The 26,234-nt window shown below is 43.4% G+C and overlaps 1 protein-coding gene across 1 annotated transcript in view; it reads left to right on the top strand.

The window, feature by feature from the left end:
- Positions 1-6,187: 6,187 nt before the first annotated feature.
- Positions 6,188-26,234, top strand: part of LOC133418368 (collagen and calcium-binding EGF domain-containing protein 1-like) — a 96,934-nt gene continuing 76,887 nt past the window's right edge. Inside the window, exons 1-2 of the mRNA XM_061706981.1 lie at positions 6,188-6,695; positions 10,139-10,219. Coding sequence (XP_061562965.1) covers positions 6,583-6,695; positions 10,139-10,219 — 194 coding nt within the window. The 5' untranslated portion in view covers positions 6,188-6,582. The remainder of the gene's footprint in view (positions 6,696-10,138; positions 10,220-26,234) is intronic.

Raw genomic sequence — 26,234 nt, 5'->3', positions numbered from 1 at the left:
CGTGACAGCACCACGGATATTGTACCATGCAAAGTCAATGGGATCCGTTGTCGTGATATATACACGGATTATGACATTATTATTATGTATATATTATTCTTTATTATAGTGGCTAAATTATTTAGAGTTTTTGACACGCAAGTTACTGTTTGTTACTGTCAGTTTGTAAAAGCATGTTTTTAATGCTGTTTTAACAGTGTTTTATTGATGTTTTAATGGTGTTTTGACGGCAAGTATTTAACGTGTTTTCTAGTATTTAACGTAAATTCAAGTATTTAACCGTGTTGTTTGCTCTCGCCATGACGACGGAGGTGGCGTGACGGATGTGAAATTATCATTTTTAGCACAAACCACAACCAATGTCCTACTTCTAACCAATCATAAGTGCTGCCTTAACCTAACCAGACCTTAACCAGAGCGTCGTCCAGCCACAAAATATCATCTTTAATGGCTTTTGTCCTCTAGCAGAATAACCAGCCCCTCCACCTCAGAAACTACTAACTAGTCCCTAACTAGTCCCTAACTAGTCCCTAACTAGTCCTCTAGCAGAATAACCAGCCCCCTCCCCTTCAGAAACTACTAACTAGTCCCTAACTAGTCCTCTAGCAGAATAACCAGCCCCTCCACCTCAGAAACTACTAACTAGTCCCTAACTAGTCCTCTAGCAGAATAACCAGCTCCTCCACCTCAGAAACTACTAACTAGTCCCTAACTAGTCCTCTAGCAGAATAACCAGCTCCTCCACCTCAGAAACTACTAACTAGTCCCTAACTAGTCCTCTAGCAGAATAACCAGCTCCAACTCCCCCCTCCACCTCAGAAACTACTAACTAGTCCCTAACTAGTCCTCTAGCAGAATAACCAGACCCTCCACCTCAGAAACTACTAACTAGTCCCTAACTAGTCCCTAACTAGTCCTCTAGCAGAATAACCAGCTCCTCCACCTCAGAAGAGTCATGAATAGTAAATGTTACTGATTTAAATTGGACTTAATTTGGAGATGAAACCTGAATTTTAAATGTTAAAGATACAATTACCGACTTGAAATTACATTATTAACCATTATAGTAATCAGATTACACCGTATATCAGCATCACTGACCTTATGCTTAATCAATCACAACGATTTGCAAATATTATTCATATATTTATTCAAACAAGGCCGTTATAAACACAAAACTGTAATTAAATACAGACACACATGCAGATGAACCAAAACATTCAATAGTTTACAAAACTGTACATCAACAAGAGGAAGAACTGCTGATACCAGATTCTGTCCCCGTGGTGTGAAACGGCATCTCAATGATCTGAGTCGGAGACACGGCGATACCCGAACCACGACTGGTGTATGGTGTGGACCCAAACGCAGGAGAGCAGGAGGCAGGAGTTGCAAAAACCAAGGATTTATTGAGCAAAACCAAAAACAAAGCGCTGCTTGGCAGGATCAAAAAACTTGAACAGGAAAAACGTGGCAGGAAACATGGAGGACCAAACAGTACGGACCGACAGGGAACAAGGGAAAGACAAGACCAGATATACACAGGGGATAACGAGACACAACGAGACACAGGTGCAGACAATCAGGGCAGATGGGACACAGGCGGGAGAAACAGAAACTGAAAGGCTGGGGGGAATGTCAAACCCTGACAGAACCAAGATCAAGACCACAAAAAAGTGGTGTTGAGACCAAGACCGGTTTGGAGAACCACAAGTCTCCTGAGCGGGAGCACGTGTTGCTCTTAAACCTGTTCGTACCTTTCAGCACGGATGTTTTTCCTTCCAGATGTGCAGGCCGTCTGCTCCATCAGAGACGCAGCCTTTTGAGCCGAACACTGAGCGGATGCTTTTTCCTCCGGCGTGGAGGATACGTGGCCACGGAGAGAGAAGATCCTTCCTGGATCCTGCTCCTTCATGACGACTGCTCTGTGTGATGGAGTTTGAACCTGCGGACGGTGAACCAGGGTTCTCCAGGTTCTCCAGGTTCTCCAGGTTCTCCAGGTTCTCCAGGTTCTCCAGGTTCTCCAGGGTTCTCCAGGGTTCTCCAGGTTCTCCAGGTTCTCCAGGTTCTCCAGGTTCTCCAGGTTCTCCAGGGTTCTCCAGGGTTCTCCAGGTTCTCCAGGTTCTCCAGGTTCTCCAGGGTTCTCCAGGGTTCTCCAGGGTTCTCCAGGGTTCTCCAGGTTCTCCAGAGTTCTCCAGGTTCTCCAGGTTCTCCAGGGTTCTCCAGGTTCTCCAGGGTTCTCCAGGTTCTCCAGGGTTCTCCAGGGTTTTCCAGGTTCTCCAGGGTTCTCCAGGGTTCTCCAGGGTTCTCCAGGTTCTCCAGGGTTCTCCAGGGTTCTCCAGGTTCTCCAGGGTTTTCCAGGTTCTCCAGGGTTCTCCAGGTTCTTCCGGGTTCTCCAGCCCGTGCTCTGATTTAGGCCCTGTCCCAAAACTCCCACTACCCCTCGTTTTCATCACTACCCCTAAATTTTCTCCCCTACGTGTTCCCGTGAGGGTAGTGGTTCCCAATTCCTCTTTCCACCTAGGGGGAGTGAAGAAAACGAGTGTAGTGGCTGAATCTGTCCCTACGGATCGAGGGACTTCAGATGCTCACTAGTTTTTTAGTGACAGAAAAATTTCCCAGAATGCTTTTCGTCGTCATTTGCGGACTGAATCCAAAAAAAAAAACCATGGCGGACATTTCTTATTTTTTAGTGAAAAAAATCAATATTTTGAGTTGTTGCAACCTCGCCAGAATAAAGGCTGATTTATGGTTCTGCGTTACACCAACGCAGAGCCTACGGCGTAGGCTCTGCGTTGGTGTAACGCGGAACCATAAATCAGCTCCCGAGCCGGCAGGCAGAAATCTCGAAATTTTCTGAGCAAATGTCTTACCAGGCGTAGCTACAACTGTTAGATTTCATCTATTAAACCAACATTTATCTTCCTAAATGATTTATTTCAGCCAGCTGTAATTCTCCACAGAGCTGCAGGTTTCTCCCCGGGACGACGGCGCAGGTTGACCCGGCGATCACATCTGTTCTCCGGCTGCTGCTGCTGTTACCATGGTAACAGCTGCTGCTGCTGCTGTTACCATGGTAACAGCTGCTGCTGCTGCTGTTACCATGGTAACAGCTGCTGCTGCTGCTCCGAGCCGGCGGCTCTTATTTTTTTAACCCGCAAATTTCTTAACAGCTGTTACCATGGTAACAGCTGCTGCTGCTGCTGTTACCATGGTAACAGCTGCTGCTGCTGCTCCGAGCCGGCGGCTCTTATTTTTTTAACCCGCAAATTTCTTAACAGGTTATTTGGATAAACTGAGCCCAGGTTGGGGATCTTAACGGTTACTTTTACACCTGAAAAAATATTAAAACTTAATAAAGTGTCATATTAACAGCACTACAGCTGAAATTAAAACAGCTTTTGGCTCTCAGCTTCCTGATTAGGGGTGGTTCTGAAAGTAGGAGTAGGGGGAGTATTGGGACAGACCTGGGAAGATTTCAAGTGCCCTAAAATCTGTACCTCCTTTTTTAGGGGTGGTGAAGTGAGGGAGGGCTAGTGGTAGAAAGTAGGGGGAGTGTTGGGATTGGGCCTTTCTGCACAAGCCTGTTTCCGTTGCCAGAGAGTCTCACGCCAGAGGGCATTGTTCACATCAAATGATTCATATATGAATGTTTTACAGTATTACTGCGTTTTTCCCTCGGTTCTGATGCTTTATAAACACAGCCTTCTGAACTACGCTGCACGGCCAGGCTCTGGTTTCGTCCTATTACTCATGTTGGTCGGCCCTGTATGTTACTAATGCTGCTCTGTATTAGCCATAGATCAGCCAACAAAAGCTCACAAAGCTTGCTTTACATTATTGACCCCATTTTTTTTTCTTTTAAAGAGAATTAATTTGAAAGAACTAATAAAGAGAAACTACTTTGTGCTGTTAACACGGCTTAAGCGCTGCAGTTCATCACACGTGTGAAATTACATAGAAAGAAGGTTAAGACGGCGCTCTGGGTTAATCAGATTGCTGCTTGTGGAGTCAAAAGGCCGACGGCAAACTTACATCTTAAGCAATCAGGCTATGATCGCATGTGTGCTTAGGAAAACATAATAACGGCTGGATAATGATCATACGTGGAAAAGTGAACGCTACATGGAAGCTTGTTTGGTTTTGTGTTGTTTTAAACTTCAGATCAAATGAATGAATGAATGAATGAAGTTTATTCAGTCATTGCAACACAAAACAACACCAAAAAAACATTGTACACAGCATTAACTTTTCATACAAAACCAAAAAAATGTGTTGAACAATAACTGAAAAGGCTGAAGCAAAAAGCTTATGAAAGCCTATCCTATAGTACCAACTTTCTATTTTTGGCTACCGACCTCCAGAAAACCAAAAAGAGAATAGAAAAGCAAAGAAACAACTAAGGGCAAAGAAACAATAGAAAAGCAAAGAAACATTTACAGATGGTCAATTGCACTTATAAGCTTCAAAAATAGCTTTACAAACCATTTTCTTAAATACAACAAAAAAATGACATGTTTTTAAATTTATGTTAGCATCATTCCAGAATTTAACTCCAACGATGGAGACACATCTCCTTTTCATACCTTTTTTAGCTATTTGTACTGTGAACTTACAGACACCTCTAAGATTGTAACGAGTCTCCTGAATTGAAAATAACCAAAGATTGAAAATCAATCCTAACATATTTCCAAAGCAAACATATAGAAGTGTTTTGGGATAAGGTCGACCTTGTTTATTCTCTCCACTGAAATACTCGGTCCCACTGCTGAAGGAACGCAGGCTTTTTGCTGAAATGCTGATATTTCTGAGTGTTTGGAGCTGGAGAGACGGCAACATAACACACTGGGGATCTGGGGAAAGCTGCATGTTTCACGTCTTCTCACATTATTTTGGAGCTCGGCGGGTTCGCTGGCGTTTTTCTGACCACGGGAGTTTTGTCTCCATGGCGTTCCATATTTTAGTGTTTGCTATGTTGCTCTCTTCACCGACTTTGATCAAAACAAAAGGGAAAGTTACGTGAGCGGCAGCAACAAACTGCTGTGTCGTGGTTATGCAGACGACTTTTGCAGACTAACATTTACATCTCATCAAATTAGAATTGTTCTATAGTTTAGGATTAATCTGACGTCAGGAGTTACAAGTTCTTCTTTATTGTCTCTCCTGGTGCAATAAACATCTAGAACAGCGGTCGGCAACACAAAATGTTTTAGAGCCATATTGGACCAAAAACACAAAAAACAAATATATCTGGAGCCGCAAAAAATGAAAAGTCTTGTATCAGCCTTAGAATGAAGACAACACATGCTGCATGTTTCTATATTAGTTACAACTGGGGGAAGATTTTTTTTTCATTATGCACTTCGAGAAAAAAGTCGAAATGTCGAGAAAAAAGTCGAAATGTCAAGATTAATGTTTAAGTACAATCTTGAGAAAAAAATCGAAATGTCGATAAAAAAGTCAAAATTTCGTGAAAAAAGTCGAAATGTTGAGATTAAAGAGGAAAGGAAAAAGGAAGAAAAAAAAAAGAAAAAAATAGAAAAAAAGGGAAAAAAAGAGAAAAAAAGAGAAAAAAAGAAAAAAGAAGAAAAAAAGAAGGAAAAAAGGAAAAAAACGTCAAACATATTTTAAAAAACTCCAGGAGCCACTAGGGCGGCGCTAAAGAGCCGCGGGTTGCTGATCCCTGATCTATATAACTGAGAGGAGACATCTATCTATCTATCTATCTATCTATCTATCTATCTATCTATCTATCTATCTATCTATCTATCTATCTATCTATCTATCTATCTATCTATCTATCTATCTATCTATCTATCTATCTATCTATCTATCTATCTATCTATCTATCTATCTATCTATCTATCTAGGAGATATTATGACCTATTAGCACTTGATGATTTAAAAAAGCACCAATAATGAGTGTAATGCTGCTGGAGATCTAAAAGTTTCTTTTTTAACTTCTCAAGTTCCGCTAAACATCCATTACTCATCTTTATTCCTTATTTTATTCCACATTACAGATTCTAACTTAATTAACTCTGTTTTATGATAAATATATGTTGTTACAGCCCCCCCGCCCCCTTTACTAACACTCCCCTCAGCTCCCATGAGTCTGTCAACATAAATAATGTGTTTGGAGAAAAAAACTAGAGGACGCAAACGGTTTCCCCAATTACGAGTCTATAAATTGTTAGATTTGAGTCTCGCGGCCACTGAGGAGTCTCTCTGTAGAGGCAGGAATGTAAATCCAGAGGGATTAGTGAGAACACGTCGGGCTGTAAAGCCTTCACCAGCTCTCCAAGGGGTCTCTGCCTCCGCGCGTAAAGGGACGGCGCAGCGGACGCTGCGCAGCTCCAGCTCCAGCTCCGTTATTCCTCCATGCGCGTCTCCTCTGCGGGGAACTGGACGAGGATCGCCGGGATTGTGACACCCATGCGGGTCACTGACAGATGAAAACAGTGGGGTTTTTGCCCGTGTTAATAAGGCGTTAACCAGTCATCCGTCCCCGGGCGAACAGGAGTTAACACGTGAACCAGTGAACCAGTGAACCAGTGATCCGTCCCCGGCGCACAGGAGGACATGGCTCAGCTTCACGGTGCGACTCTCCTCCCGTTTGGTGCGATGTGCGTGGTTTTCCTGTGGGAATCCGGAGCCAGCTCCATCAGGACGACGCTGGAAGTGGACACTTCGAGGTAGGACTGCTGGATCCGACGGGTTTTAAAGTGTTTGTTTGTTTTAATCTTATTTTGGATGCTTATCAAACCGCGTCGCTCTCATTTATAGCGACTCATTCATCAGTATTAAAAAAAAAAAAAAAAAAACAAGTCCCAATTTAAAGACCTAAAAGAAACGGACTAAAGCGCTGCTTTTGCAAGTTTTCCATTTTAAATGCTGTTTACTGTGGATTTATGGATGATTGTGAGACTGGAGCTCTATAAATGTCCGGGCTGCTTCCCCTCCCCAAATTAGTTACGCAGAACAAACACTTCACTGTCAGATTAGTTCCCGGAGCCAGGAGCGGTAAAAGAGTTTAATCCAGGTTTCACTGGTCTCTGTTCCTCTCTGCTGTCAGAGAGGAATCTGAGAGGAACATGAGAGGAACATGAGAGGAATCTGAGAGGAACATGAGAGGAATCTGAGAGGAACATGAGAGGAACATGAGAGGAACATGAGAGGAACATGAGAGGAATCTGAGAGGAACATGAGAGGAATCTGAGAGGAACATGAGAGGAACATGAGAGGAACATGAGAGGAACATGAGAGGAACATGAGAGGAATCTGAGAGGAACATGAGAGGAATCTGAGAGGAACATGAGAGGAACATGAGAGGAACATGAGAGGAATCTGAGAGGAACATGAGAGGAATCAGAGAGGAACATGAGAGGAACCTGAGAGGAATCTGAGAGGAACATGAGAGGAACATGAGAGGAACATGAGAGGAACCCATACCACTGATTTTGGTCAAACCACTTGTGATGTGTTCATGGTCATCTACACTATATATCACAAAACAGTAATTATTAAAAAATCATATATATGGGCTGATTTAATGTGGTTTAATGAATTCAACACCCATAAAACTTGCGATACATAACACCAATGGTTTTCAAACCACTTGTGATCAGCCCATATATATGATTTTTAAATCAGCCCATATATATATGATTTTTTTAATAATTACTGTTTTGTGATATATAGTCTAGATGACCATGAACACATCACAAGTGGTTTGACCAAAATCAGTGGTATGTATCACAAGTTTTATGGGTGTTGAAATCCAATATCCAATATCAAACCAATTCAACCGCGGTATCTGAGAGAAGCTGCTGCTGCGTCTCATCCCGTCTGATCTGCGAGGAAAACGCAAGAAAAAGGAAACGCTTGAAATGGGAGTCCAAAGGCTGCTTAGACATAACATGACAGATGCTGATAAAGTGCCTGGAGAGAGCAGGTCGGGAGGTCGGGAGGAGATGTGCACATGGAGACCTGGGAGGTGCAGACCGCTGAACACGGAGTTAAGCTCCTGATAATGAACCTCTGCAGATTTATGTTCTCTGGTGATCCTGCAGGGAGATGAAGCCGTCAGTCATCCATCAATCAGTCAGGGTGATGGATGACCTTTCTGGGGAAACTGTGTTGATAACGGCTGTGAAACTACACACACAGACTGTGAAACTACACACACGACTGTCATGTTAACAGTTCTCCTAGACGGTGCTGATTGGTTCGGGTTCATAAATGGTTTTATGTCGTGTTTGTGGTAAATCTGAACTCTGTAATCCACAACGGTCTCGAACGACGGAGCAGAAAACACGTCAGAAATGTCAGATTTACGATTGTGCAGGAAGAGAGTTTGGCTATTATTGTCTGTTTTTGCCAATACATTGATTATTCTATAAATCAACTGAAGATTTAAAAAAAAAAAGTAATATATTTAGTCTCCAATTGAAGATTATCTACCGTATTTTCTGGACTATAAGCCGCATCCGCTAATTTTTAAAAATTATTTAAAAAGAAAGATATTTAGCCGCAGATATTTCTGTTGTTAGATCAGATATTTACTACATGTACAGGATTCTGAACTGTAAATGATGTACATGTTTGTACCTAAATAGATCTTTCCTAACAGTGTCTTTTAACACGGCAGCAACTTTGCTGATTAAAACGGGACAGAACCAAGAGAAAATTAAAGCTGCAAGCAGCGATGAACGGGCCCTCGCACTCACGGCCACCGTCCCCCATAAGCATATCAGAAAAGACACCACCCACGACTTCCTATGTCAAACCATTCAAAAGTTATAGCAGAAAAAAGGGACAACCAATCAGAAGAAGGGGCGGGGCTAATTTTCACCAATTATGCTCAAGGACTCAAAACCGAGTCCGATGACACCACCCAGGACTCTTTATGTCAAACCTTTCAAAAGTTATGGCAGAGAAAAGTATTCTAGGGGGCGCTGTTGAGCCGTTAGGCCACGCCCATTAATGCAAACCATGAAATATCAAATGTATCACCAGGCCTGGCTTGCATGCCAAATTTGGTGACTTTTGGGGAACTATTAAATATGGACCAATCACATGAAGGGGAGGTGCGCTTGTTGGCGTCTAGCGTCGCCACGGTAACACTTTTGAAAGAGAAAAGTAATGCGCGTAGTTGCAAGATGAAGACGCACATTTTGATGTATAACACACCTGGGTGCACGTTACGGTTCGGGCCGTATTAATTGCCGAAAGAATGGCATAAATTGCGCCAAAATTACACAATTAATTCAAAATGGCCGACTTCCTGTTCGGTTTCGGCCATGGCGCCAAGAGACTTTTCTTTAAGTTGCGACATGATACAGGTGTGTAGCGATTTTCGTGCATGTACGTCAAACCGTATTGTGGGACTTGAGGCACAAAGTTTTCTAGGGGGCGCTGTTGAGCCATTTTGCCACGCCCATTAATGTAAACCATTAAATATCACATTTTTCGCCAGGCCTGACTTGCATGCATTTGGTGACTTTTTGGGCACGTTTAGGGGGGCAAAAAGGCCCTCCTTGTGTCAGAAGAAAAAAGAAAGAAAGAAAGAAAGAAAGAAAGAAAGAAAGAAAGAAAGAAAGAAAGAAAGAAAGAAAGAAAGAAAGAAAGAAAGAAAGAAAGAAAGAAAGAAAGAAAGAAAAAGAAAGAAAAAAGAAAAAAAGATTCCTACAGATACAATAGGGCCTTCGCACTGAAGGTGCTCGGGCCCTAAATAACCGGTATTTATTTATCTATTTATCTGTTTGAAATCTGCTTCTACTTCTATCTGCTAAAGAAGTAGCGTATTCTTCTTTGCATTTATTTTGTTTTAGTTTTGATTCTAATTCCGGTTAGAGCGCCCCGAGTGGTGGAAGAAAAATCCACAGAATAGCCGCACCTTTGTATAAGCTGCACCTTTGTATAAGCTGCATGGTTGAAAACCTATGGAAAAAGTAGCGGCTTATAGTCCAGAAAATACAGTACTTGTGAAATTCACGTGGGCTTTGATTATGGTTTATTATGCTGTGAATTTGAGGCTGATGGTAAACGTCTACTTATTTTCACCTCCATCATGTGAATAAGTGTTTTTATCTCCGTCTCCCTCCATCACGTCTGTCATGTCAACCCTTCCTTTCAGGACCGAGTGTCCGGACAACAAGATCCTGACGGTGGAGTATCCGTGTGTCCGGTCTGGGGGGAAGAACAGCACTTGTTTCAGGTAAGCCCCCCCCCCGATCATTAACGCCCCCCCCCCGGATCTGTCACGTCTGGGGGTATAAGGTGTGGACCCAAACGCAGGAGAGCAGGAGACGGGAGGCAGGAGTCGGCAAAAAACAGGATTTATTTTACAAAAAAGGCAAAAACAAGGCGCTGCGTGGCAGGATCAAGACAAACTAAAAAGGGATCAAAAAACTTGAGGAGCAAAACGTGGCAGGAAATATGGGGAACAAACAGTACGGTCCGACAGGGAACAGGGGAATGACAAGACCAGATATACAGGGGATAACGAGACACGACGAGACACAGGTGCAGACAATCAGGGCAGATGGGACACAGGCGGGACAAAACAGAAACTGAAAGCTGGGGGGAATGTCAAACCTTGACAGGATCAATAATGCCCCCCCCCCCCCCCCCCCGGATCATTAACGCCCGGGCCCCCCTGGACCATTAATGCCCCCCCCGGATCATTAAAGGTGTTGTGACATAATTTTTAACACTATTAAAAGTCTTGGCCAACATCCCTCAAATGTGTCTAAAAGAGTGTAACAAGAAAAACTTCACTCTAGTACTCCATTCCTGGCTTTTTATGACAGTGTTTTTTTGCGCCGTGAAAAACGCGTCCTTTTCCCCCTTTCCTGTCAATCATTGCCCCGCTCCTCCTCCCAACCTCCTCCAACCAACTGCTACACACTTCTGCCGTCTCCACACACACGCGCGCACACCGAACCACAAACACCCACACACACAGCCCAGACAGGGCGACTACAGCCCGGGGATGATGTCCGTGACCAGAGGACCGTAGCTCCCCGCAAGCCATACGCTCACAGCGGCGTCGGAGAGTTAAGCCGGGGGCGACAGGCGAAGCATGCACGGAAAAGCAGCAGGGCGAACCACAGCAAACAATCATAAAAATAAAGGCATGCAAGCAGCAGTGTCCCCTTATCTTAAGCCCAGTCAGTGGCCGCGGGTCTTCTTAGCAGTTTTCCTCCGGTGACGAGAACAAAAGAGGCTCTAAACAGCTCCGTGTTAAGCCTGATTTATGGTTCCGCGTTAAATCGATGCAGAGCCTACGCCGTAGGGTTCAGCGTACGGTGCGCGTCGCCGCGTAACCCTACGCCGTAGGCTCTGCGTCGGTGTAACGCGGAACCATAAATCAGCCTTTATGGTGCGCTGGAGAGGAGAGGAGGCAGGGAGCTGGGTGGAGGGGGCGGGGATTTAGCGGGTTTATACGTAACGATCCGCCACCAAACCACATGCGCCGTTTTTGCACAGTTATGCGGAAAATCCCAGAAAGCACACAATACACTGAATGTTAAAAGTTCGTTGTTTTTTGGGTGTAATTGATGTCAAGACACCCAACAAAACACAAAAAATCAAGAAAGATTTGTTTATCATGTCACAATACCTTTAACGCCCGGCTCTGAGCTGAACAACAGGTTCCTACAATGCTGCATCTAATACTTTTTTATTTCACTGTCTTTTCCCAGAAAAGTGATTTACTGGTTGGTTTGGGTTTGGCCGACAACGACAGGGTTATGGAAAGGTTTGAGAAACCGCTAAACCACCCTGTTGTGTCACTTTGACGTATCACACAACATTTCCACTTACCGTCTAAGGCTAGAAAAAATCCTTTCCTGTTCGCCAGCGACTGAACGATGATCCCCAGCGAGGATTCGTCTGTAAATGTGTCATCGTTTGTCAACCAATAGAGGAAACCCTTCTACGTCTGCCTTTTTTTATTTTAAACTCACTGTTTTCTCTGATAAAGCAGGATATCTTTAGTTTTTACCTTCCCTTGCTCCTCCAGTTAAAAACCTTTAGTCAAGGTGCCCCCCCCCGCCCCCCCAGGGATCCGGGCCGGGATTACGACCTGAACGCAGAGGAATCTGACGGGAGAGAAGACGTGGTTAGTCATCTTTATTGCACCACATCCACTCAGAGGAAAAGCAGACCCGTCGCTGGAATTGCCAACGCCAGATTTGCCTCAGCTATTGAATCATTAGAGACGAGGCAAAAAGGGAAAACGGATATGATGGGAATAATGGGCGATGATTTAGACGTATATAATGTGAAATAGAGAAATGGGTTCCTTTCTTCATACAGTCTTCCAGGGGTTATTATTTGACAATTTTTCTGATATTTGATCGGTTGCATGAGAGTAAAGTTAAAAGAAGTGCTTGGAAGCGGACATAATGGACATTACAGGACAGATTTTGAGGTTTTCGGCTCTCGATACATCAATGCACTTACTTTGGCAACCAGAGGAGTTTGTTGTGAAAGCCAACTCTGGCTGGGATTTTGTTTGTTGGTGCAAGAAAATCCCGGGATAAGTGGTGGGCCGAGTCTGGGGCGACGCCAGGCCACGTTTATCTGTTTACTGTCAAGGTCAGCCTGCAACAGGCTCTGTGTCGTGTTTCATTCTTGGCCGTGCGTGTGATGCGTGGAGCTGGAGGAGCTGGATTAGATGAGGTTGTATTTTCCTAAACCATATTTCCTTTGTGCTCTCTTCAACACAGACCTGATCAAATAGATTTTGCAGATGACTTCAGGGGAAGCCAGATCCATCTGTTGCGTGTGTACAAAAATATTTCTAGCTTTCTGTCCAGTTTCGGAGGGGCCAGGAACATGGAGCGACTTCACCGCCGCACATTTCCATCTGTTTGGGTCCATTTTAAGTCTCTTTTTTTTTAACCTACGTTCCGGATTTGAGGGATTTATAAACTTGTTCCTCCAACAGGTAGCGATTATTACTTCAAACTTCTTACATGCTGGTGCTGAGTCGCCGTAGAGACACCGTGGTTGCCAGAAGTGTCGCCGTGGCAACGGGGAAAGTGTCAGCAAACCTTTTAAAATGAAATAAAATAGCACAACGTGTGTATTTTATTGTGCAAGCACAAAGATTTGTAATCTTGACCGTGCTTTTATTGCCTAACCCAGCCAGATATGTTTTATAGCGTTACGGTGTGTTGCACGTACTCTATTACACTATACAGTACGTGTTGCACAATAGGCAGTCGCTGGGATTTTGACTGATTTTAGTTTTTTCTGCGGTTCCCGGTGTTGAGAGGTTTACACGCAGGCCCATCGAGCTTTACTCGTCATTTCGTCACCGTCTGAATGAGACCCGGGATAATCACACTCAAAATACTCAACATACAATTCAATTCAATTCAATTCAATTTTATTTATATAGAGTCTAATACAACAGATGTCTCTAGACGCTTTCCAGAGACCCAGAACATGAACATAAACATAAACATAAACATAAACATGAACATAAACCCCCGAGCAGTTATTACATAAACAATGGCAGGTAAAAACTCCCCTAGTGGGAGAAAAACCTTAAGCCAAACAGTGGCAAGAAAAACTCCCCTTTAGGAGGAAGAAACCTGGACCAGGACCAGGCTCATAAGGGGGGACCCTCCTGCCGAGGACCAGACTGGAGGGGGTCGGGGACGTTAGCAGCACAGCAGGCAGGTGGAAGCAGCAACGGGATGACCAGGGGTGGGGACCGCAGGCCAGCATGCAGCTCCCGAAGCTCCGGCCCAATCAGCAAGTCCCAGGTTGGGGTGCAGGGTCGGGGAAGGGTTGAAAAGGGGCAGGGCCAGCGAGAGGAGTCTTGATGGACAAACCTCTCCCCCGCCTGACCGGGCCGTTACCCTGCCCCCCTCACTCCCACGCTGCAGGATCCGGTGTTGTGCATTCAGGGATGCTCTTCTCCACCGGCAGAGGATGCTGCAACATGGACAAAAGAGAAAAAAGGGAGGAGAAGGGGGGGCCAGCACAAGAAACTACAGGAGCGACTCTAAGGCACTAGAGTTTACACTAACTAGAGATTTAATAACACCAGCTAAAGGTTTACTAAACACTAACTATAGGCTTTACTAAACAGAAAGGTTTTAAGTTTAGTTTTAAAGGTGGAGGTGGTGTCAGCCTCCTTAACCCAGATTGGAAGTTGGTTCCATAGTAATGGTGCTTGATAGCAGAACGCCCGCCCTCCAAATCTACATTTAGATACTCTAGGAACTACGAGTAAACCTGCACTCTGAGAACGGAGAGCTCTGCCAGGAACATAAGGCACTACCAGGTCTTGTAAATACTGCAGAGCTAAGCCGTTTTGGGCTTTATACGCAAGTAATACAATTTTAAGTTGGATTCTGAATTTTACAGGTAGCCAATGGAGCGACGCTAACACTGGAGAGACGTGGTCTCTCCTGCTAATTCCTGTCAGTGAGACATACGGTAAAATATTATGAATCTTATTTAATCTCTTAAATGAATGAATGAAGGACTAGGAGAAATGAATGATTGGGTACATATGCCCAATGAAAAGGCTGGAGACTGCAATCAGAGCAGGGAAATCTCTGCACCTTAGTTTCAGTTGTTAGACCTCCTGGTCGCAGACCACCGATTTTCTGCCTAATGAGGCCATTTTTCTGGAAGATTTTAGCTCCTAGTAAAACATTATCTGAGTGACTTTGCTGAAAATGACGTTTGGGCGACCACCAGACTGGTCCAAACCTGTTTAATCCGTCCATCCGTTATCTTTACCCGCTATAACGCGGTGACGGGGATCTACCGGAGCTCTCGCAGGACCACATACACCTTCAATCCTCGGGCCAGTTGAGAATCTTTATGTTTTTTAATATTTATTTTGTGTGGTAGGAAACCAGAGAGCCTCTAAAAAACCAGTGCCAGCTCAGAGATGAAATGTTCACTCCGCATAGAAACGCCACAGCCAGAATCCAAACCAGAAACCTTTTTAATTCAATAAAACAAAAACTTTATTCGTCCCCTGCGGGCAATTAAAAGCACACAGCGCAGTTATACTTAGAGACGAACAAGTCAAAGATGGAGAGTTCAAGATAAAGAGCAAATATATATACGAGGCATTATTAAGGCATTATTGAATGCTTTTAAGCAAATTGCAGGCAGTAAAGTGTTGGACTGTCGGCCGAGCGGCCCGTGTGACTGGTTTACGTCAACGGTGCTTATCACAAACCCACCGTGTTGCCCTGACCTGCTGAATTATCATGCATGACTTCAACAAGTGGGAATAAGTGGAACAACGTGAAGCGTGTTTTGCAAGAGGTTTTGGAAGTGTAACTTTCTTCGAGCTGATTACAAACAAAACCAACAAAAACGTGTTGTTGCTTTGACTTTTATCCAACGGGCCGGGTTCATTTCTTACTGTAAACTCTCACATCGGAGCACGGCCGTGTCCAGGCAGACTCCACCTTTTCCCACATTTCTCCCCTTGGCACGCTCGAGTTGCAATAACCTGGGAACGTGTTTGTGGAACCTTTATTTATTGGAAAAGACACGTTAAATGTTCGGAGAGGTTCACACCTTCCTCTGAAAACACCCAAGCAAATGACTGCACTTAAACTCTCGTCTGCACCGAACACGAGCTGCTGGCTCGTCCAGTCATTCAATTCAATTCAATTCAATTTTATTTATATAGCGTCTAATACAACAGAGTTGTCTCTAGACGCTTTACAGAGACCCATACCCAGAACATGACCCCCGAGCAGATATTACATAAACAATGGCAGGTAAAAAACTCCCCTAGTGGGAGAAAAACCTTAAGCCAAACAGTGGCAAGGAAAAACTCCCCTTTAGGAGGGAAGAAACCTTGAGCAGGACCAGGCTCATCAGGGGGGACCCTCCTGCCGAGGGCCAGACTGGTGGGTCAGGGACGGCAACAGCACAGCAGGCAGGTGGAAGCAGCAACGGGATGACCGGGGGTGGGGACCGCAGGCCAGCACACAGCTCCCGAAGCTCCGGCCCAATCAGCAAGTCCCAGGTTGGGGTGCAGGGTCAGGAAAAGACTTGTGCTCCGTAATGCAAGCTACAAGCCACCCACGGCCACCTGCAGGACAAAAGAGAGAAAAGGGAGGAGAAGGGGGGGGCAGCAACGGGATGACCAGGGGTGGGGACCGCAGGCCAGCACACAGCTCCCGAAGCTCCGGCCCAATCAGCAAGTCCCAGGTTGGGGTGCAGGGTCAGGGAAAGACTTGTGCTCCGTAATGCAAGCTACAAGCCACCCACGACCACCTGCAGGTTCCGGTGTCCGGCAAAGGATGCTGCAACATGGACAAAAGAGAGAAAAGGGAGGAGAAGGGGGGGCCAGCACAAGAAACTACAGGAGCGACTCTGACACACTAAAGTTTACACTACCTAGAGATTTACCAACACCAGCTAGAGGTTTACTAAACACTAACTATAGGCTTTACTAAACAGAAAAGTTTTAAGTTTAGTTTTAAAGGTGGAGGTGGAGTCAGCCTCCTTAACCCAGATTGGAAGTTGGTTCCAAAGTAATGGTGCCTGATAGCAGAACGCCCGCCCTCCAAATCTACATTTAGATACTCTAGGAACTACGAGTAAACCTGCACTCTGAGAACGGAGAGCTCTGACAGGAACATAAGGCACTATCAGGTCTTGCAAATAATGCGGAGCTAAGCCGTTTTGGGCTTTATACGCAAGTAATAAAATTTTAAATTGGATTCTGAATTTTACGGGTAACCAATGGAGCGACGCTAACACTGGAGAGACGTGGTCTCTCCTGCTAATTCCTGTCAGTACTCGTGCTGCTGCATTTTGGATCAGCTGGAGCCTATTCAGCAATTTACTTGGACATCCTGCTAACAACACATTACAGTAATCTAGTCTAGAAGATACAAACGCATGAACTAGTTTTTCTGCATCACTCTGTGAGAGGATTTTCCTAATCTTTGCAATATTACGGAGATGGAAAAAGGCTATTTTACAAACCTGATTGACATATGGTTTAAACGACAAATCCTGATCGAAAATAACACCAAGATTTCTCATCCGTTCTCCGTGCCGGCGTAGCCGTGCCCGGGGTCACGGGGTCACGGGGTCATGGGGCCGGCTGGAGCCCGGCCCGGCTCGTTACAGGCCGGGTTTAACCTTCATATACACAGGGTGTGATTTGCCGATGGGGATGGTGGGGATTTCCCCCTCTGGTTTACACGTCGTACCCTCTGCTGAATTATTTTGATCCTCGGTGGGGACAACCTTTACCCTCACCCAAAGTATTTTCACCATTACATCGTAATTATTAACAAGAAATAACAACCAAAACACACACAGTCCGTGTTCATTCTGCTTGTGTGTGATTTTGATACCGGGAGCGAGTCGCGCCCACAGGAAGCAGTTTTATTTTGAAAACCAACCGGATCTTCTTGCATTCCAAAAGTCCGACTTCCGGCCCGCCAAAATAAAAGATACAGTCAGTCAAATGAATTAAAAAATGAAAAGAATCCAGAGCAGCAAATCCTCATATTTTACAGGATCACAACCAAAAATCCAGAGAAAAAATGCGACAGAAGATGAAACAAGATGTGACATTGCTGATTGCAGCTCCCATGTTTTCTGTTAAACTGATATCGAGAAAGAATTACAAAAATATTAATTTTGTTTATTTATTTTTATTTGGCACATTTAAAAACAATATTAGGAGAAAATATTTCTGCAAATGCAGTGGTTCAAAATAGGCCTACCGCGTACGTTATGTAGCTTAGGTGTAAAGCCGAGGACACACCAACCCGACGTCCCCCGCTCTCGGTCGACTGCTGTGTCGGCTCGCGTCGCCTGCGTCGCCTGTGTCGGCTCTTTGAACACACCGCAAAGACGACACCCGACGGCCGACTAGCGCGTACGTTCTGCACATGCGTGAGAGGTAATTCCCCTCCACACCAGCAGGCAGCGCTAGTCTGTATTCACTCAAAAACAAGAGAAAACTGGGAAGCGCTTTTTTTTTCAAAGCTTTATTGAAAAAACACAAGTGCAATACAAAAGTAATTCACGTTGTTATATAACTTTTTTAATTCAATTTAGTGTAAGGACAACGATTAAAAATTGTGACAAAGCTACGTTGCCTATTTGTAATGAATGTAGAACTTGGGATATTTGTCCTAATAACGTTAATACAAAGCGATAACGTAACGTCTGTCCCCCCGGCCGTGAGCAGCTGCTGTTACCATGGTAACAGCTGCTGCTGCTGCTGCTGCTGTTACCATGGTAACAGCAGCTGCTGCTGCTCCCCGGGGCCAGCGGCTCTTCTGATCCCCGAAACATCGGATCAAATTTCTTAACAGGCGTTATTTGGATAAACTGAGCCCAGGTTGGGGATCTGAATTCGGATACAGCCTGTGTATCCTCTTATCCTTCGCCGTTTGTTTACTTTCGTCACCTCCGTTTCTTCGCTACCTGAACAGCCAATCACAGAGTGAGCTGTTCGACCGACGGCCGACGCCGATTCAACATGTTGAATCGGCTGAAAAGCTCCCGACGGGCGGCCGAGCTGTGGCGATGTGCGGGACACACCGGGGAAACTAGCGACAGACGCACCGACGCTCACCGACGGCCCGACGTCCGACAGTCGGCTTGGTGTGTCAGGGCCTTAAGGTTTACACAAGAAACAAGTTTCCATAGCCTAAACTGTTGGCCCGCTGTTGTGCGGTCATTTTTCTGAAAAAAAATATTTCTCAAAATTATCCCCCCCTCTGGTTTTTTGCATGTGTGTGTGAGTCGCGCTCAGCTGCACGTCGACTGAACGTCTCATGGTTCTGCGTCTCCGCCACCGTTTCCCCGCTGATGTAAACCGGTTCATTTCCAGCATTTCTTTTTGTTCTGCCCATCGGGTCTCCACCGGTGCCCAGATCTCAGCCGTGCCAAGCCACATATATATATATATATATATATATATATATATATATATATATATATATATATATATATATATATATATATATATATATATATATTAGGGGTGAGCAAAAATATTGATACGGCAATATATCGCGATACATAGTCTCCCGATACGATATCGATATTCAATGTATGTATCGCGATATATTGCCGTATCAATATTTTTTCCCACCCCTAGCTGCACTTTATTTTGTGATTTCAGTGTGGGTGAGACACTGCATTTTATTTTGAGTATTTTGTATCTAAGAATAATGCACACACTGCACTTTTCATTGTGTTTTTTCATGCAAATATGTTGCATAATTAAAATGGAAAGTTTGAATTACATTGTTTTGACTCAGTCTGTCCAATGAATTATCACTATCATCTGATGTACATTTAAACAACTTAGATTTTAAGATGTGTAATGCATTTTTACATTTTTCGGTGAACTATGTAGAATATCGCGATATATCGGGATATTGCATAATCGGGATATCGCAATTTGTATCGTATCGTGGCTCAGTATCGTGAAGCGTATCGTATCGTGAGGTTCTTCCCAATACCCACCCCTAATATATATATACTGTATATACGTCCGTGACTCATGTTTGCATCCCGTTGTTATGGCGAGTGTGTGTCTGTGTGTCTGTGTGTGGCGCAGATTGCGTGTTTATGTGAGTCTGTGTGAAACGTGTTTGCATCGTCTCTCCTGCAGTTACAGGAGGTTTGTGGCGGCGAGAGTTAATTATCTGCCCTTGCTCTGTAAACGCTCTCAGCTGCAGGTTCTGATGGACGACTGATGGCTCCGCCAGACTGTAAACCATTCCTCCACCTGATTGACAAGCTCTGGTTTAAACAGCCTGCAGGGCTCATTACTGCAGCAGATAACACCCGCAACACGGCGCTGCAGCGTGTGATCCAGACCGGCTCAAACAGAGAGGAGGATGAGGAGAAACGCCACAAACACGGGGTTTTATTAACTGTTTCCAGAGTCGTTCTGCAGCTACGATGCTCCTCCGCTCCCAGGTGGATCGTTGCAGCGCCGTATACCGTCATACTTCTAGGGCTGGGGATCCATTCAAATGTCAAGAATCGATTCAATTCCGATTCCGATTCTTAAGATTCAGAATCGATTATCAAGATTTGATTCAATCCGATTCCGATATTGATTTGGGTTAGTGTTATTAAAACTGTTTTTTCAGCTTTTGCATGAATGATATGACTGTAGTTCTGCAACATATTAATACTAGTGTTATATTGAGATTCAACAGCAAGTATTGCAGCTAATGATGCTGTAAGGACCAATCAGCTCCCAGAATGCTGATAGAACTGAAACAGAAACATCGTGGGTCAGAATTACCAAACAGATCCAGGAGGAAACAGAGACGGAGGAAATCGCTTTTATTTTTTAACACATTCCGTTTTTATTTGTTCCATTTTCGGTCTATTTTGGTTTTTAATTTTTGAGAATTTGGTTTTTAGCATTTTTTGCAAATGTAACCCCAAGACAGTATAAAGTAATGAAATATAGACAATTTATGCAATTATAACCTAACACTTTAATGTTTTCATACCTTTAAACATATTTAAAGGCTAAAACATGGCACCAGTTATTCTCCTGTCCAACAAAACATTCCTTTTTGGGGATAAACAAAAAAATAACCAAAAGTTGTAATGATGAAAAAAAAAAATAAATAAATAAATAAAATAAACCAAAAAAAAAAAAAAAAAAAAAAAATCGATCTTTAGACATATGAATCGATTTTTAGGAATTAATATGAGAATTGATTTAGAATTGGGAAATCGATTTTTTCAACACAGGCCTAATGAGAAACGCTGCAATCATGTGGTTTTCTTAACTGTTCTCATCCCTCGTTGAGGTTCTGCAGCTCCGATTCTCCCCCGCTCCCAGGTGGATCGCTGCAGCGCCGTCATACTCCTGATAATCATAATCTGCTGCATCCGGACAGATAAAGAGAATAGAGAGGATGTGACTCGTGTGTTTGTGAGATGAAAGCGCTGCGTGGGATGCTCGGCATCGCCGGCTCCTCCCTCAGATCAGTCCGGACGAACGGCCAGCTGGCCTCGTCGTCCCGGCCCGTCGCCGTGGAAACCGTAGCTCTCCCTGCGTACCGAGATCAGACGCTGCTGTCGGGGTGAAAGCACATCCTCGTCAAACCTCAGAGATGTTGTTCCTAACTGGGCTGTGTTTACTGCCTTGCCAAAGGCGCGGCTGCTTCTCATAATCTTGCACGTCTGTTCATTTGAGCGCCTGCATAATATATATATATATATATATATATATATAACAACGGCTGAGACGTGACATGAAAACAATACGTTCAAATCAAAGTACGTACATGAAAGTGAGTTAAACGTTGGCTCCTTCTCAACGGCAGCGTCTGTTAACAAGTCACCGACATTTCTAGGAAGTTCATGTCAAATAATCTTGTAGTATCACATAAATAGTTATGACTGTTATGGTACAACTAGAAAACACGTGAACACCACATCTCTACATGCTTTTGACCGTCTGTTTAACGGTTCAGGTGTAAGCACTCCTTTGTTTAAATATGTTTGTATTATTTTAAAATAAAGTACATATTTGGGCTATGAAGTGAGTAGTCTGATAAACTGACCGACATGGATGTATGTATGAATGAATGAATGAATGAATGAATGAATGAATGAATGAATGAATGAATGAATGAATGAATGAATGAATGAATGAATGAATGGCATATTAACAGCGCTACAGCTGAAATTAAAACAGCTTTTAGCTCTCAGCTTCCTGATTTTAGTGGTGGTTCTGAAAGTAGGAGTAGGGGGAGAATTGGGACAGACCTGGGAAGATTTCAAGTCCCTGAAATCTGTCCCTCCTTTTTTAGGGCTAGTGGTAGAAAGTAGGGGGAGTATTGGGATTGAGCCTAATACTCTTGTTTTTATCCTTCTGAGTACGTCACCTTGTTCGTTGCCCCGATTGGACGTAGCGCTGAATCAACCGAGTGCAAAGGCAGGCCCGAATATATCAGGCTAGCACCACTGGACTCTGAGTGTCGTCTTCTTCTGTCAGTTTGTTCTGGTCTAGTTAAAGTCAGGGGCATTATGGGTCAGGAGGAATAATCTACCTCATGGACTAACAGATGATTAATCTGCTACTTATACTTTTTAAACTCCTTTAGTGTATTTTATCCTGTTTTCTTGTAGCTTTTATCTCCAGTGTTTCCTCATGGGGAGCCTCCATGCTGGGAGTGACTCTGGCCTGCAGGGGGTCGTCGTGGGGGTGGTTCTGGCCTGGATGGTTGTGGAGCTCTGCACCACGGCTTCACCGCTGTGGCGTGGACTCCTCTATCCGTCCGGGCCGGGATGGTCTCTGTGGGCCCCCCCTTGTAGCTGCGGGCTATGAGACCTCCTGGCGTGGACGGCTCCCTGTTACCGTTTCATCACCTGGATCCTCTGTGCCTAGCCATGTCTGCACCGTGTGTCTGCTTGTGTCTATCTGTGTGTGTGCGGGGGGGGGGGGGGGGGGGGGTTGATTTCCTTCATTTTATTTTTATGTTTTATGAAAAGCACTTTGTGTTGCATTTTTTGTATGAAAGGTGCTTTATAAATAAAGTTTGATTTGATTTGATTTGATTTGCTCATTTATCCAACAATGGTCTACAATGAGTTATCATCATCGGTTCCTCTTGAAAGTGGCTAAATGCACAGTAGCGCTGCAACTAACGACTATTTTAATAGTCGACTAGTCACCGACTATTGAAACGATTAGTCGACTAATCGGATAATTAGTCATTTTTTTTAAAATTTAGTATGAGTTTGCATTAATTATGTGGCAAATGATAATAAACACAAGAAAGATGCACTAGAGCCCTGATATAGCGGGACTGTTTTCTCCATCCTGCTCCCGCTGAATTTCTGACCATTACCGCCCGCAACGTGTGTTCCACTCCCGCCCCTCCCGCAAAACTCATGAATTCATGCCGCACGGCGCACAATAAAGATGCATTGATTTAGTTTCTTCTCCCGTCCCGCAAGAGAAAAGTCCAGACAAATCTATCTGATTTAATGTTGACATGATCATTGTGGAGCTTGATGGATGATTGACAGTTCATACCTGACTGAAAGTTAGATGATAATCCATCATTGTCATCAGCGCACAAGCCTTTTTTCGCCTTTCGTGCTGCATTAATTATGTGATTGAGTTTATAACGAGAGTAGCTGTGAGTGGCTCAAATAATACTAATAAATAACATGAAATAAACAAAGTTTAGAATGAAACAAATTAATTTAACAAATGAATCGCTTGGCCATTACATTGCTGGAGGGAGAGAATGCTGCTGACCGACTGCGGTCCCGTGCGTCTCTCTTCCAAGATGCTCCACAGACACTAAACGCAGTTTCTCCAAATATCTGACTTAATTTAATACTTTGTCAAGCATAACGTTAAAGTTCTTTTAAAGCCAAAATGCGCTTAATATCTTACCAAGGCGAGTCCGTTTCGTTCAGCACTCCGACGTGCTTTCTCTTCAAATGCATTACCGACGTGCTCCGTGAAAAGCAACGTCGGCTTTGCAAACCTTGCAAGTATCTTTTTATTCACCGTATCGAGGCTAAAATGCTCCCAAACTTTTTATTTTATTTTTTATCAAAGTTTTATCACCCGCAGCGGCGCTCAGACCCTGTCGTGCATGCGCGACTCGACAGAGATTGTATTGAAGTGAGACGCCGCACTCCGTTGGAAAAACACGTCTGGCGACAATTGTCGACAATGGAATTCATTGTCGACAATTTTGATTATCGATTTTTGTCGACAACGTCGACGAATCGTTGCAGCCCTAATGCACAGACCCCGTAAAACTGGGTCCAGTAACGCAGTTGATGAACGGTTGAAGAAGCAGCTCAGACGTGAGCGGAGCCAACGACGAGGCTGTTATCAATCAGGTAAATTACCTGCATCACTTTCCAGTAAATCTCACATGCAACACGATTCCGGAGTAGAGAGTGACTGGGTTTTCCAGAAATCAGCTATTTTAGGAGAGATTTGCAGACGGTATAGTGAAATGGCTCTTGAGGGAAGAAACACCATTTAAATGCATTACCGTACTCAGTTAGGTTAGTTTTCATTCATATGATTGATTTCATGAGCAAAGGCTTGAAAGCATCGGTGCAGGGAACTACCAGAGTAAAGGAAAAGACGAGCTTGGCATATCGTTGGGGCTGTATTTCAAAAACAATAAAAGGGTTTCTTGGCTTTGCCTCCAGGAAAATGTCAAGACTGAATCTCAAAGACTTTGGTCATCTTGGCTGAATGTTTGCCCCTGAAAGCTTCTCCGTGGGGGTCCCACATCGTTTCACTCCTGGCGTGCATCCATTTTTTTTCCCCCTCTTCAAATTCCCTGTTTATCAGATTTATTTCTATGATAAGCGTTCACAGATTCTCTCATTCATTTGCTATGTGTTGCAGAAAAATGGATGTGCTTGACTTTGGCTGCAACTTCCCCATCAGCACTTTAAGGTTTAAGGCTCTTAATCGTTGGCATGGAGGAGTTAAATGAATAAACTCTTCCTAGCAAACGGTTTGTCCCGACAGGAGACACATTATGTCCCGGGTTCCAAAAGTTGACACAATTTCCTGACGCGTTAATGAAATGTGTGTGACATTCCTTGCAGCTTTGTTCCCTGCAGTCGACTCTGAGAGCGGCTGAACTCACGGCTGAACTCACGGCTACCCGAGTTAAAGAGCTGCAGGTTTTTTAATCCCACTCTGATTTAAGTCTGTAACGTCAAAGCCGCCCATAAATCTGAACGCTCCACTAAAGAGCAGCGTTCACACTACAGCAGGGGCGAAAATCCCGTTTCATAGTTGGGGGGGACAATAAACAGTAACATTTTAGAGAATAAATCCAGGGGGGACAAGGAATAAAAGTTTTAGCCTTCCTTTAATTCAGCATTTTGACATTTTCATCTCTATCTCGCAAACAGGCAGAAGAGCTTTCTTAGAGCAATGCAAAACAATGGTATTAGGTGGAAGGTGCAATAATACAATAATAATAATACAGCACATCTGACATAATACACTGCAAAAACCCACAATCTTAACTAGAATATTTGTTTTATTTCTAGTTAAAATGTCTCATTTTTAGTAAAAAAAAATCTCATTACACTTAAAACAAGACTCATCACTGGAAAAAACAACAATTTTCACCTGTTTCAAGTAGATTTTCACTTAAAATAAGTAGAAAAATCTGCCAGTGGAACAAGATTGTTTTGCTTGTAATAAGAAGATAAATCTTGTTCCACTGGCAGATTTTTCTACTTATTTCAAGTGAAGTTCCCACCAGAGCTGGTAGAGTATCCAAAAATTGTACTCAAGTAAAAGTACTGTTACTTCAGAATAATAGGACTCAAGTAAAAGTAAAAAGTATCATCCAAATAATGACTTGAGTAAAAGTAAAAAAGTACTTGATGAAAAAACTACTCAAGTACTGAGTAACTGTTGAGTAACGTCTGATTTATTTTTTTTAACACAACCATTCAAACAGACAAAAGTACAAAATAATCATGTTCAGGAAAATTAAATCAATAAAATAATAAAATTAATTAAAATTAATTAAAAAAAATAGCAAAAACTAAAATAATCTTAAAATAAATTCAAGTACTATAATAAATAATAAAATAAATAAAATAATAACAGAATAAAAAAATAAATTAAGCACAAGTAGCACTACATTTCCAGCCTTTGTACTTTTCTTTTTTAACCATCAGAACTAGAACAAACATGAACTCATAGAAACTCTGTGTGTGTTTGAGTCTGTGTAAATGTGACAAAACATGCAAAAACTAACATTTTTCCCAAAGAATCACCCAGTGATGTCATGAGATTGACGCGTACGTGGATAAAAGGGATAAAAGAAAAGTAACAGCTCAACGTAGCCTAATGTAGCGGAGTAAGAGGAACAGTTTCTTCTTCACAAATCTACTCAAGTAAAAGTACAAAGTACAGTGATTCAAAACTACTCCTAAAAGTACAACATTTCCCAAAACTTACTCAAGTAAATGTAACAGAGTAAATGTAACTCGTTACTACCAGCTGTGGTGTTACAGGGTAAGATGCTGCATGTCTGGGTGTATTATCTACTGTACATCATGTCTGGGTGTATACTGTATCTACTGCACATCATGTGTTGGTTGAGTCAGTATTTTGTTACAGGACGAGGTGTAAATGAGCGTAAACACGTTAGACCACCGAGCTCTCCGCCGCCACGACCCAGATCTGTAGGATCAATTAGGGC

This window comes from Cololabis saira, chromosome 2 (genome assembly GCF_033807715.1).
Source record: "Cololabis saira isolate AMF1-May2022 chromosome 2, fColSai1.1, whole genome shotgun sequence".
NCBI classification, from domain to species: Eukaryota; Metazoa; Chordata; class Actinopteri; order Beloniformes; family Belonidae; genus Cololabis; species Cololabis saira.
Note: the sequence above shows the minus strand (reverse complement) of the source record. Positions and strands in the feature narration are given on the sequence as shown.